The sequence below is a fragment of the Falco peregrinus genome, chromosome 5 (assembly GCF_023634155.1).
Source record: "Falco peregrinus isolate bFalPer1 chromosome 5, bFalPer1.pri, whole genome shotgun sequence".
Classification (NCBI taxonomy): Eukaryota; Metazoa; Chordata; class Aves; order Falconiformes; family Falconidae; genus Falco; species Falco peregrinus.
This window is the reverse complement of record NC_073725.1, coordinates 76739479-76753832: the sequence shown is the minus strand read 5'-3', so window position 1 is coordinate 76753832 and position 14354 is coordinate 76739479. Positions and strand designations below refer to the sequence as shown.

General features: G+C 50.3%; 1 protein-coding gene across 1 annotated transcript; it reads right to left on the bottom strand.

Annotated features, from left to right (window-relative positions):
- Positions 1-1600: 1600 nt before the first annotated feature.
- DNAJA3 (DnaJ heat shock protein family (Hsp40) member A3) lies at positions 1601-13459 on the bottom strand. The gene is made up of 11 exons (XM_055806024.1): positions 13255-13459; positions 12980-13101; positions 12520-12603; positions 11551-11757; positions 10282-10434; positions 9107-9254; positions 8215-8279; positions 7195-7323; positions 6622-6737; positions 5770-5867; positions 1601-2698 (listed from the first exon to the last, which is right to left on the bottom strand). Exons 1-11 carry the CDS (start codon positions 13433-13435, stop codon positions 2676-2678), a joined length of 1326 nt encoding a protein of 441 aa, XP_055661999.1. The 5' UTR covers positions 13436-13459; the 3' UTR covers positions 1601-2675.
- Positions 13460-14354: the final 895 nt, after the last annotated feature.

The following is a 14354-nucleotide window of genomic DNA, read 5'->3' as shown; positions in this document are numbered from 1 at the left end:
GGGTGCTCAGTGGCACTGCCCTGACACTGATCGCGTAGCTTCAGGGGGCAGCTGGCTTGGGACAGATCCAGAACAAGCTCCCCAGCATCTGTAAGGCATGATTTTCCCACCACCACCTTGACCCTTTTTCATGCTACGCCTGGAGGAAAGGCGACTGGGGGGGGAACTCCTGGGTCAGGACTTCATCCTGCCTTCCACCGGCACACTCTGGTGAAGGCTTTCCTCTGCCTTGACCTCGTGATGGAGGGCTGCTGCTTCCTTTACACAACCCCAACCAGAGTGACTTGCAGCAGAGCCCTCCTTGCCAGTGGAAATAACGTGGCGGGCTGCTCTAGTGCAGCTCTCTTCAGCTTCCCTAACACGGTCTAAGGGAAAGCCCCAGCAGCCTCTGCCCTGTGACACCACCACTGTTTTTCCCCAATTCTTTTTGCAGATCAACCAGGGGAGTATGAGAAACATAGCTCCACTGGGGCCAAGGAAACAGCCGCTACGTCATTTCTACACCCTGAAACCAGACTGTAGTGTGGACCTGACCATGAAACTCAGCCCCAAGGCCTGCACCTTCCCTCAGTGAGTGGCAGACAATAAAGCCGCCTTCAGCCCTGCCTCCTCTTCCACCTGAGCCTCTGCAGGAGGTAGCAGGATCTGGCCAAGGTGAGCTGCGCTGAGCCACACTGCCTTTCCGCTAGCACCCTGGTGAAGGGCTGACACTGTCAGAGCTGGGAAGAGCTTTAGTCCACACACGTGCTCCAGGGCTCTCCCCCAGCTTGGTTGAGACTATTTAGACCAGTGCAACTAGAATGAGAGGAAAGGCTGTACCGTTGCAGGCAGACAGGTGGGAGCAGCTCTACCTTTGCATGCTGCCTTCAGGGAGGTGAGTAGGTTTTTTTCACAGGTGTGAAACACTGGTGGCAGTGGCTCTTTTTCCCAGATCACCCTCATTCCTAGGCAGCTCTGAGTGTACAGCACCACTACTGTAGGCTGAACGCATCGTACCTCCAGCCCCCGAGCGGCACCGCCTACTCTGCAACTACTGCAGGCCCCACACAGCAGGCCCACAACCAGCACAGCTGCAGGCTCCTAAGCAGACAGAGAACACTGGGGTTTCGCTGTGGACCAGGTTCAGGTGAGCCAGCCACAGAGCAGCACACCTGGAGAGACTGAGCACGCGTTGGCACCACCCCAGCAAAAGGGGAGTGTGCAGTGACTTCCCACACTGCATAACACGAACGCTGAGCTCAGTTCCTCAAGTCAGACACCTCTCAGCCATGGCCTGGCCTCTGGGCTCCTAGAGCTCATTTCAGTCACTGCCCCCACAAGCAGAGTAAAACCTGTGCAAGACTGTTATCCTTAGGATTTAAGCGTCGCTTAAACAGCTCCTTCCCCCACACCACCGTATGCTTAAGGTACTGCTCAGATAAGAGCTCTGGGATTTGGCAGTCTGCCTGTGCTTGAAGTCAGTTGCAGCACTGGAGAGATGCTCAAGAGATCTCACCACATCTGCTCCTTGTCCAAGAGAAGACCTTCATTCCTGTTACTGGGGGAGGGAAAGTGGATGACAGGCAAGGTTGGAAGAGTAGACAAGGCAGTGAGGCACAGCACATGTTAAATATCTTTATGAAGTCAATCTTATTTACATGGATACAGAATCACTTTACAGAAAGTTTAATCAGGAGGCAACACGTGCTTTATTTCAGCAAATTAAGGGCAAGACTATGACATGTCCTTGTTTAACTGGTCGATTAGTATGTGGGCTGATGGTACCTGCATGGTATAACTAACAGCGGGCTACAGAACCATGAAAATACTCACTGCAAGAGCTTAACTCCACCTGGAAGGAGTGATCCACTTCACTTGCATTCTCACACACATAGGAACGACGACTCTTTGACCAATCATTTATGCTACAGGTGTTGTGCTAATGTAATAAAAGACTTGTCCCAAACTGGCAAAGGGCTTGGTGATAGAATTGTACCCATTCAGAAGCAACAGCATTTGTGTTGTAACTTTAGTTATAGGTGGCAGGGCGGAGCAACCTGAGGCAAAGTGCAGATTCCATCACTGCTCTTTGTGCAGGGAATCAGCAGGACTAAGAAACCCACAGCTGCTGAGGGAGCTGGGGTAGCTGGGCTCTGAGGAGTCCCAGCCACAGGGAGCCTTCCCACAGAGATGTATGGGACAGCTAGGAGGGCTGTCATGAGACAGCGTTAAAACTCACTAAGCCACCAAGTCTCCTGGGAGAAGATAAGCGGTGATAAGTTCACCAAGCACATCTAGCATTCAGAAGGGCACCTGAGGTGAGCAGCAGCCATCTTGGACTCTGTACAGCATACTGCTCCACTCTGTGCTGGAAGGATTATTTTTTTATTTCACATTTTCACTGTTTTGGATTCTAAATAGTATTTCAACTTTAATTTTTACCAAATAAGCTTCCAGCAGCAGTAGGGGATGTGAAGCAACCTCAAGAGAGCGCTGCATTTCTGCATTTTCCTTCATTACCAGTCCCTAGGATGGTGGGTGGGTTTTGTATCGTGATGATCATTGGTGCCTCGGTGGTTTGTAGCCTCTCCAGCTGGGATTCTCACTGTGCTGCCGACTGATGTCCTTCGCTCTCCAGAGCCCACTGCCCGAAAGATTCATCCCCAACTGCAAAGATGATCTGCTGCTGCTGGCTCTTAGTTTCCAGTAGAACGCTTCCCTGCAGTTGAAGCGAGAGAAAAGTTTAGTGCTTTCCGACTGAATTGGCCTCAGTGCGCAGCAGGCCCCGCTCCCTACTCTGCAAGCGCACCTCCCCTCCTGACCTGCTGTCACACTTTGTCAGCCATGCAGAACAGATGAGCTCAAAGCCTGTGGTGACAGGCAGCTGAGCTCCTGGAATCCAAGACAGCAGTGCCTGCCACAGACGATGTCAAGTCTGCAGCGCTCCCTCTGCAACACCAACTAAATGGCACCCTGAGTTCTAACACTGTACTCTTTGTGTGGCGAGGGCTTTGCTCTGCTTCATGACAACGACTGATTCCTTCTCAGTACTGGAAGCCCATGGGAGGGCTGAGTCCAGCCTGAGCGTACCGGCACCAGAGGCTCTGCAGGCACACCTGCGCCTCCCGGCAAGCCCGGGCTTTGCAGTGGCAGCTCAACTACTCAGTCCCAGCTTTACCAGCTAACGGGAACACCCTCGATGCTTTGAATCAGGTACAGCTACTGAGGGGACAGGGAAGCAGAGCTGCAGGGGAGGCCAGCAACCTGCCTGAAGACGTACCCAGCATTTTTGCTGAATTGAATTGTTGCTACAGCAAAAAGCAGTCTCTGGCTTTTTGCTCCAGGTCACAGGGGACAGCTAGGGCTTTTCACACCAGTGGCTGGAAGGCCTGAGGCTAAGTGAGAAGCAATGCTGTGCTTTTGCTGCTTCTACCTCCCAAGAAGTGCAAGTTCTGCTTAGTGTGGGGGAAAGAGGACAATAAAACACAAGAGGCCTCCTACCTCAGGTGGGGTGTCAGGAACTAAACATTTTCTTAAGTTTGGAAAGGAATCCCTCCTTGTTCTCCTCAGCCTCAGGCCTATCCCCGCCTGCGTCAGCACTAGCCGTGGCCCTGCCACCTGGACACAAACAGCAAAGGGCTGCAGTCAGACACATCTCCCACCAGTAGCCAGCACCATTAACAAAGCGAGAGAATTATTTTGGATAGGGAAGGGTCAAGTCAAGGCAGCTGGTTTTGCCTGCATCCTCACATACAGGGCTGTACCTGGCTGCAGGCCACGGTACTGGACCGCTTGCAGTGAAAGCACTGGAAAGCCCAGACCCCAGAAGTGGAAAAGATGACTGTGAGCCCAGGTAACACCATTCCCTTCCCCTCTCCCCAGCCCTCCAACTGGTGAGGGCATTCTCATGCTACATAATCAAGTCAGGGACCTCACAGGCTTTGGTAACAAGCACTTGGAATTGAGAGTCTGCCACTAAAAACAAGTTGTTAACTTGACCACAGCCAGCCATGACTTTACAGGAAAAGAAAGCTGTACTGGTGGTCCCTGGAACAATTTCTCTTCCTGTTTCATGGTTATGTCATGACCCTTTAGAGCAAAGCCATGCAAAACCGTATCAGGAGCCTGCTTCATGTAATTTCAAGCAATGCTCAGACAAGCAGTATCAAGGAGAAAATGAACCAGGGCTAGAATGGAAAAGACTACAGTATTGCAGAACAACTGTCCAGATAAGGAATCTTACTGGCAGCAATGAGCATAATTTTCCTGTATAAACATGTCCTGAGAAGTTGTTGTCCATCCAGAAGTGGCTACAGCAAGGACAAAGGAGACCTCTGCTAACCTACTTTTTCCACAGTAAAACCATCAGTAAGACGACCCCCAAATCCTCCTTGAGCTTTCTATGGGCACAGAGAACACAAAGTCCAGTCCTCCCCATCCTCCCACAGCTGACCACCAAGCTCAGACTGATGCAATGCTATGAAATACTGAGGCCTGTGGCAGAATTCAGCTTCCAAGAGCAAGAACACACTTTCAGCAACAGCCTGTCCCTATATTGCAAACTACTGGGATTTTTAATCCACCTTGCTGTTTAACTGTGGTACAAACTGGCAGGTTTGCTTTTTAAAAAATGAATTTGGAGAGCTTTTTTTAATCTTCGGCACATAAATTCCATTAAAAAGCTAGAATGAAAGTTTTCTGTTTAGAGATCTCTCCCAAGGCTGACCTTTAATGCTTACCCTCAGCATAAAGACATAACTTGTGTGTTATGAAAGCACTATAAAACATAACATTGGTAAGTATTTGGCAGCTGCTGCCTTCCAATATCCTGAACTTATTCCTATATTCCTCAGGTTTTGGCATGTGTAGTAAAGACGACCCAAGTTCCTGGGATCATTTAGCAGCTTTGAAAGGCTCCAACCTTTGCCTAGCCATATGCAGTCATAAATGCCCTTTCTGGTTTCAAACATAAAAAGAAATCCAACTGGCTTGAAACAGCTCACTGTTCCAATATAAGCAAAGAAAAAATTATTTTCCAGTAACAAAAGACAAAGTCCTTGCCTTACTATTTTACCATACGTTTTACCTTTAGCTGCTGCCAGGTACCTCACCCCCTGAAACTTATAACACATAATTGCTGAATCAAAAATTTTAACCTGAAGCTGAAAGAGGAGCTTTACAAAGCTCACAGCTGACTTCGCTCCCTCCATCACGCTGGATGCTGTGTGCTGACTGGAGCCAACACTCAGCACCAATCAACATTCCTGTCTGAGGTTCCCCAAATGTACAGGGTACAGCTCACAGCAGCCTTGACAGCAGTCCTCCCTCTTCAACTTTCAAGGAGAAACGTCCCCACTGCGGTCAGAAGCACAACAGATTAGCTCATACAGAAACTTGCCTGAAGCACATTCTCTTTTTCTGCCTCTGCTACTAAGACAAGTTACTTCTGGCACAGGGGCAGAAGCAGGGAGCCGAAGGCATTCACCACCGCAGCGAAACTCACCACAACTTGTCAGGACCCTGGAGTATCAAATACCTCTCTATTCATGCACAGATTTGCCCAGTAAGTATTTAAGTAAAGCCTTCTGCAAAGAGGCTACCTCCTTGCTTTGTGCTACAGCCTATTAACATCGTATGAAAATTATTTCCAAAATAACACGCTTGGCAGGTTGTGCTGACACGCTGTTTCAAGGTGATCCTGGCTCACCTTCCTCCCCAGGAACCCTCAGGAAGCACTCTGCACTCCCACACCAACTCGATGAGGAAGGAGCACTAATTCCCACCGCTCACCTGATGCTGTATTTGTGACCCCGTTCACCGTGCCGTCCACATCTGCCTCGTCCTCAGCATAGCTCATCATTAAGGCTCTCTGGCGATCCGTCAGCCTCCTGCACATCCAAGACAGAGGTGTTGGTTACAGCTGTCTTTAGGGACACTTGTATCTACAGACCTCCTTAACCTTCTCCAGCTGCACACACGAGAGGCAGCTACTGGAAGTACAAGATGAATACACCTGGCATGCACAGAGAGTCCCTGTGGTGCTCTTAAAATGAGCAATCTATAAAGAATAAGCCCTAATGAAAGAGGAGAGATATGACCCACTGCATTTCACCGAAGTGCAGTGAAAAACTGGAATATTTTGAAGTGCTGAGAAGAACTGTGCGGAGCTGTAAGACAACACACATCTGGCAGGGAGCCCTCAGGAAATTAACTCCCTTGTCGAGTGCAGCGATACAAGCTAAAAAGTTTCCTTCACCACAGGAGCCAAGGGTGGCCAAGCAGTCTGAAGAGCAACTGCCAAGTTCAGTTCCTTTGAGCAGGAGGTGTGAGAGCACAGGCGCGCTGTAAGCCAGAAGACTGAAATTATGTAACCAGGATCCAGACAGAATCTCAGATAGCCAGGCAAATACGCAGGTGAAGAAGTACTGATGTATTTCCAGGGTTTGGTATTTTAACAGCTGAATTGCCGAATAATACTATTATTAAAAAAAAATAAAAAATCTACCTCACATTAGAATTAAAAGCAGAGAAGAATATTGGTGATCTTGATAAAGCAGTACAGAATTTTCACAAAATCTTTCTGAACAACATTTTTTGCAACAAGCTCGAAATTTCACAGAAATTTGTATTAGCTGTACTTACTGAGGAACTTTTATCTTTATGTGAATGTAGTGGTCTCCATAGCCATAACTGTTAACCTTGGGAATGCCTTTCCCACTCATTCGAATTCTCTGGTCTGGCTGAATACCAGGGGGTATCTATGAACACAGAGGTGTCACGTTTAATATTCTAGTTTACCCATTTATATAGCAATTACATTACGTGTCTATGAAAATTAAGTACTTCTCCAGCAAGCTTCAAAGCAGCATGGGAGACATCTGATACATTCGTGCACCTGGACACGTTCAGAAGCTAAGTCAATAATGACAGAAAAACTTTTGAAGGAACGAGTAAAGAAACTTGCACAGTCCATAGACCTTGGATGGGATCTGTCCAGAAGTCCACCTAGCCCTTCCCTTTTCCCTGTCCCTACAGAGTGATAGGAAAGGACACGTGACCAAGCAGAGCACAAACTACCTGACACTCAATCCTGAAGAAGTCCAAAACATGATACTGACAGACTTAGGAGATTTGCACCACCTCTGAAGCAAAGGATAAGTCTCTGCTGTCCCACATCGATTCATGCCCAAGCTTTTCCACATTAACGGTACTTACTGTGATATTGATTGTCTCATACAAGCCTTGACACCTGGCCGTGCCTCCCAGAACAGCCTGTGCTATTGAAATAAGGAGGTCCGAATGGATATCTGCTCCGTTTCTTCTGAACACAGAACTTTTCTGAACCTAAAAGGAGGCAGGCCCAAAAGTGAGCACACCACCACAAAGTCCTCATGGTAAACTGCTTTGAAGATTCTCAAAAGAAAACATACCAGAATGCTGTAGTCAGACCCTTTACCACCCACCAACTGCAGGGCTAAGAAGTGTAAGTCAATGTTCAGTCTTCTAGAAAAACACTGACCTTGACATAATCATAATTAGCCAGAGGCTTAGGAGGATGCCTGCTTCCTATCTCGGCAACTCCCTCCCCTAATCCTGTTGTTAATTTATCAGTGTCAGCATGATTCTGTGGAAACAGAGAAGACACTGCCTTGTCCTGTACCCTGAACAGGTGAAAGCCAGAAGAGAAGAGGGAGGCAAGCACCTCTGCAGCAGCCTCACAAGCTGGAAGAGAATTAAATCCTCCTGCACCAGTAAAAAGGCACTGAAAAAAAACCTTTTCCTTGACAGAGATGCCTACGACCGGATGCCTATAGGAGAAGAGGGCCTCAGCTAAAAAAGTGTAAACCAGCACTTAAGATATATCCGCAAAAGGACACTGGACCGGCCAGCCTCTCACAGGCATTCCTGCAGCCCTCCCACCTGTGCAAGCAGACAGCGCCTTCACATTTCCAAGTCAAACACTCAAGGCATCAAGAACCCGCTCTGCATTTTGATGCACACTACCCTAAGGGCCTTGTCCTGGGATTCTTCATGAGCAGACTTAACATTACACCGCTTGTTACAATGCAGATCTCCAGCTATCTCAGAAAGTTCACGTGGATCATGTTACCTCAGCTGTTTCAAAGGATCACTCGCTGTTCCTCCTCCATCCCCCATTCCAGCAGTCACTTCCCAGGCAGTCACAAAGGGAACAAGCAACCAAATTAAATAACGAAAGCAGTTTATGATACATACCCTGAATGTAATGAAAATTTCTTTCTTCCCCACAGGCATCCGAACTGTCTGCCCATCCTCAACGCCTGCAAGCAAAAGAAGAGGGAAGGTTACCTTGCGTTATAATCCACGTGTTACCTGTATACCTACAGCTCCTGCCATCCTCAAAAGCCGGCCACCACAGCAGCACCCGCACATGCAGGAGCACGAGGCACAAGACCTACCAGCGGGCAGCACAGTAACGCTCTTCGCGGGAGCCCAGGAGCTGCGGCCAAAGGAACAAGGTGTCAGCACATGCTCATACCTCTGAGGTGATCACTATGCCCCGAGCAGGCTTGTTACCTCAGTCCCTACAGAATGCTTTAGGAAATGCATCAGGTTAAGGAACACTGCAGCCTCCACAAGGCTGCAAGAAAATTACGTATTATTCACCCGGGGCGGTCTCCAAGAAGCAAGTCTTCAGCCCCACCAATCATTTTATTCTCTCTGGTGAGGAAGGTCATCAGCACACTTTCCTGAGCAAGCTAAGGCTTTCAAAATTCCCACCCTCTCCCCAGGCTTCACCAAGGACAAATGAAAAGACCCAAGGCAGCAAAACCTTTTGACGATTTCACTCTTCAAAACCTGCCTAGAAGGATCCATGCAAGAACCAAAACCTCAGCTCAGGAAGGGCAAAGCAAACATTTGTATCTGTGGCCAGAAAGTTCCTCTCATTACTAGCCCATTCAACTGCCAAGCCATCAACCTGCTTTGCTCTTAAGATCACTTCTCTGCAGCAAGACTTCTTACATTGCTCTCACACTTGTACCTGGCAGGGACCAGCTGTGCTTTGACAGCCAGTCCCTTGCTGTTGGCCAAGTGGAAGCAAATAACTATAGTTATTTAACAAAGAGCAGCCCACAGGTACACTAACCAGCTGGCACAGGAACCATCACTGTCTTCTTTTGTTTGGTTTGCCCCGTTCCTCGACATACTACGCATGGTGTTGTTATGATGGAACCACGACCGCCGCATCGTCGGCACGTAGATCGCATTACAAAAGGGCCGGTATTTATTGTCTCCTAGTGAGGAGAAAACAGATCATACAAATATTTAGTACCAAGATGGTACTTTTCACTTCCACAAAACACTGCCAGTAACTGGCCCAGCACATCCGAGTCCTCCTAACTGCACATGCAACCCGACAGGGACAGTGATACCCTTTAGCAAGGGGTGGAGTAGAAAACTGACTCAGAAATCCAAAGAAGATGCTGCTTTTGAGAAGCTGGATCGGATTCAGTTGCCATTGCCCTCTGATTTCCACTGAAAACCATCACTACTATGAGCAAGTGCCTCATGGCAAGGAGAAAGGAAACCCAATGCTTTCCATCTGTAGGCTTTAGTGTGCAAGAAGGGACAAAGCTTCTTACAGTGCTATTTCACAAGGAACTACAAACATCTGTATTCTGAGGAATCCAAGGACAATTCACCTGCATGAATTACTGCCAGTGTCCAGGAAAACGTTATGGAGACTAAGCTATGGGCTGAACTGTGAAAGCCACCTGCCAGATTGAAGCACACGAGGAAGGAGTGGGAAGAGCTTGCAGCCTCCTCTGATCAACTACACAATGTTCTGGTCACAGACTGACTGCCAGTACCCAGTTTGATGCGTGGAAGTTGAAAGCCTGAACGTTGATCATTACTTACTGTAAGTAAAATGCATCTTCTTATTTCATGATTACCCTTGGCTATTCTCACCTTCCTCCTCCCTCCACTCCTCAATTTAAAGTATGCCACTTAATGCCCAAGTAATTTCAGAACTGTTACATTATATAAATACAGTTAAGTAATTTCAGAACTGTTACATTATATAAATATGGTTTACTGGATTACCACACCAGATGATCTGGCCCTGAAGGCTAGTGCTTTTAGCTGGGCAGAGCTCTTTAGTACAAAGAAAATCTTCCTAGCCTATTAACATCCAGTCCACATTAACTTTGCTTCACTCAAGATAAGCTGATAACTGCAGTGAGAATTTTTCACTGCAGGAGGGACTGATTTGCCCCTACAAGGAGAAGCACAGCAAAACTCATCTTAAAAAGTGCTTACCATGCCAGTGCCACTGCAGTAGTGACAGCGCTGCACTTTGGTACCGGGTTCGTGTCCTTTACCATTGCATCGCTCACAGGCGTCGTTGATGTTCACCACAATCTCCTTGTTAACACCTTTCGCAGCTTGAGTGAATGTCAGTTCCATGATATACTGTACAGGAAACATGGACATCGATCTACAACTGATGTGCAACGGGGTCTTAAGCAGACCGAAATTGTTTTAGGTCTAATATTAAATAATGCTTAAATACATCCAGGTAATAGAGAGGGAGAAGAAATGGATGGATGCAAAACTCATTCAGAAGGGTTTGCCTCATTTGAGGAAGCAATTTCTGTCTCATATAAATACATCTCATATAAATAAAAAGGGGTACGAAAGGATCGCAGGCATTACAGGAACAATGATTACAGTCTGATAAGCAGTTGTGTAGCAGAAATAAGATTTAAAAATAGAAAAGAAGGAAGTAAAAAATACAATTCAAACATTTTTCTGCTCTGAGGAAAACCCTTAATATTTCTAAAGGTTTGGTTTAATGGAAATGCAGCAACAGGTGAGGCTGAAGGTTTTCAGCCCCAAAGACACTATCTGCTCTTACTCAATATTTACCAAGGGAAGTCATCAACAAAGATGACTGCACAAAATACAAAATTCTGCTTATAATAAAAAGGTAATTTTTAGTAAAGCCAGAAGTACCAGATACCAAGCATTTCTGAAGGCAGCACATGAGCCAACACCATCAACACTTAAAAGAGCATTTAGCTGCAGTACAAAAGACAAGACACAGGTTTTGTTTTATTATGGGCTCCACTGCAAAGTTAAGCCCATTAAGTTGCAAAATTAAGCCAATTAAGCAGTCAAACCTAACGCTGGAAGGCTTGTTTTACAGTTAGAAAGTTATTCTGTGGTTTTCAGCATTATAGATCAAAGCATACATATGTAAATCAACATACGTCCCAGAAGATGCCTCTACAATGATGGAATTGTTTAGCAGCACCAACTGGTGTCAGTAAACACCAGATGAAGTAGCTGAAGTCCAGAAAACATTCTGTCTGGAGCTGTGGAGAAGGTATCTACACAGCTTATCAAAAATATGTGACTCTCCCACCCATATAATGGGACACTCACATGCTGACACTCCCAGAAGGAAGTTCTGCGCTTAAGCTCGCTCCCAGAGAGATCTGGGCCAGACTAGAGTCCCTCTCCAGGTTTTGAGTTTTCCATTTCTCATTTTCATTTCATTACTCAAAAAATAAATGCACTTCATACCTCCTGTGGCTGGTCAAAGACATTCTGAAAATCACCAAAAGGGGATCCCGAAAACTCTCCGAAGATTTTTCTGAAAAGCTCCTCTGGATCAATCGATGGACCACTACTCCAGTACTGCCTCCCAGCGCCAGCACCTGCTGCGCCAGCATCAAAACTAGCTGTGCCATACGCATCGTATTGTTTCCGCTTCACTTCATCACTTAATACCTTTGAGACAAAAGAACAATGTCGTCAGGACACTGTACAGATCCCAAGCAACAGGGCCGCCCGCATCTGCAAAGCAGCGTCTCTCAGGAGACTTCAGGTCTACTGGCGTTGCCGCCACAAGCCCATGTTCCCAAACCTTCTTGTCATCAGGAGGGCTACCCCAGCTCTCAGCAGCATATGAATTATTGAGAAGCTGCTTCTTCCCTGGTATCTCTCAGCTCATCATCGGGAAAACGACAAGATCTTACTGATTTATAATGAGCAAGAATGCCTTACACTATATAGTTGATCATTAATATACCGGGAGAAAGCTGGTGGTAAGGGTGCTGGGGTAATGTGAAAAGCCATGAAAGCAAAAACCAGCACAAGATTTCTGAACAATCTGAAGAATGGGAAGAAATGGGGCTGGGGGTGCACAGTGCGAGATACCTGTCTCCAGCAGCTAGTACCTGCTGACAGGTTTTTCTGTTTGTTATTTAAGCTAACCAATAATTCCACAGCAGCAACCACTGCATCCATGCCAGTCACTCAGTGCTAAGAAAGAGCACAAACTGGAAGAGCCCAAAACATATACAGGTAAATCAGCCACTTGGGGTAAGTAATTTGCTGGAGACACCATTAGGACAAAGGCACTCAAGCCTGAAGTGCAAGACATCAAAAAAGAGCCATGGTTTTAGAGGAAACACAGAGGAAATGCTTCCCCCCCACCATCTACCCTCTGACCTTTCCTCGTTTTCATCACAGCAAAATCGCACACATTACCTCATAGGCTTCTGCCAGCTGAGAGAACTTCTCTTTAGCTTTAGGGTCATCCTTATTTGTATCAGGGTGATATTTCTTTGCCAACTAAACAACAAAAAGGAATGAGAGACGGGTAGAAGTACTTTATATCTCACACGCCAGGAAAAACACACTAGGCAGAGCTTGGTATTCACTATCTGTATTTAAGGGAACTAAAGCCTTCATTTCCCGCTGTCGACCCAATATAAAGAACTACAGAAGCTGCTCCCGAACCCCTCAGCAACCCCAGGGCCTTCTGGAGGGAGACCCGAGTCACGGCACCCCGGCCCGCGCCGCTGACCAGCCCCCCGGCCCCGGCCCACAGCGGGCCCAGACACCGCGGCCTTAGGGGCGGGAGGGCTCCATGCCCCCCGGGGGAGGCCCCGGCCCCCCCGGCGGCCGCCCCCCCCCGCGGGGCCCCCCGGCCGGCGGCAGCACGTGCCTGGTAGTAGGCCTTCTTGATCTCCTTCTGGGTGGCGGAGCGCGGCACCCCCAGCACCTGGTAATAGTCCTCCTTGGCGTGGGCCGCCGCGCTGCTGTGGAAGGCGGCGGCGTGCTTCGTCCCTGCGGGGGAGGAGGGCAAAGGGGCCGGGTGAGGGCCGGGCCTGCGCCGCGGAAGGCAGGCGGCGGGACAAGGCCGGGGGAATGGGCCCGGTCCCGCCGCGACGGTCCCGCCGCCCGCCGCCCCGGCCCCGCTGAGGCCCCGGCCCCGCTCACCCGCGGCGCACAGCCCGGCGCGCAGCGGCAGGAGGCGGCGGACGGCGGCGGACGGCGGCGGGCCGCTGAGGCGCCGGACGAGCCAGACGAGCGGCAGCCGCCCGTCCCCCGGCGCGCGGCTCCTAGCAGCGGCCACGGCGGCGGCCGCCCCGAGCCAGCGCGACGAGCTCCTGGCCGCCATCTTGGCCCGCGCGCAGCGCTGCGCCTGCGCCGCCGGCGGGGGAGGAGGGGCCGCGCCTGCGCGAGAGCCCCGCGCCGGGACAGGGCCCGTCGCTGCGCATGCGCGGGGCCGCCGTGTCACCCCGCGCCCGCAGCCCGCCCCGGCCCCGCTGCCAGCGGGGACCCCCCCCCGAGGCCCGGTACTGAGAGAGCCCCCGTGAGGGCCTCGGGGCGGCGGTGCGGGGCAGGAGGCGGCTCCAGCTCCCTCTGGGGGAGGCCCGGGGAAGGGGCTGCGGGCGGGACCCCCTCAGGATGAGCTCGTCCCCAGCCAGGCCCCGCGCCCCGCTGCGACACCCGCCTCCGGGGGGCTGGGGCGGCCGGGCCTCCCGCAGCGGGGCTGGCTCAGCGCTCAGGGCCTGTGCTGCCGCCCCAGCGCCTGGGCGGGTGGAACGCGGGCAGAGCTGGAGCGAAGGCCCGGCAGGGCTGCGCCGGCACGGCGCTGCTCTCCTCAGGCTCGCTGCTGCCCAGCCCGCTGCCGGCCTGCCTTCGTTACCGGCGCTGCCGCCATGAAACACCCGTTAGCAGGGGTGTTCGGCCCTGGGGTGCGTGGGGGGACATGGCGGCAGGGCCGAGCGGCGGAGAGGATGTGTCGGGTCCTGCCTGCTCCTGCTGTGCACACACACGGGTGTTGCAGCCCGGCTGGAGGGAAGGAGACCTGGGCTCTGCCGGGGGTGGGTGATGCCCCGGTGGGCTCGAGGGTGCTGGGATCCAGCGCTCTTGTCCCTGCCCTTCCTTGGCAGCTGTCTGCACACAAAGCTTGCTCTTCACCAGCAGCTGCAAGGCCGGGCAGGGGACGAGGGACTGGAAACCTCCATGCTTTCTGCCCGGAGCCCGAGGGAACAGCTGCCCCTGTCTCCAGCAGGGAATCCGGCGACAGGCAG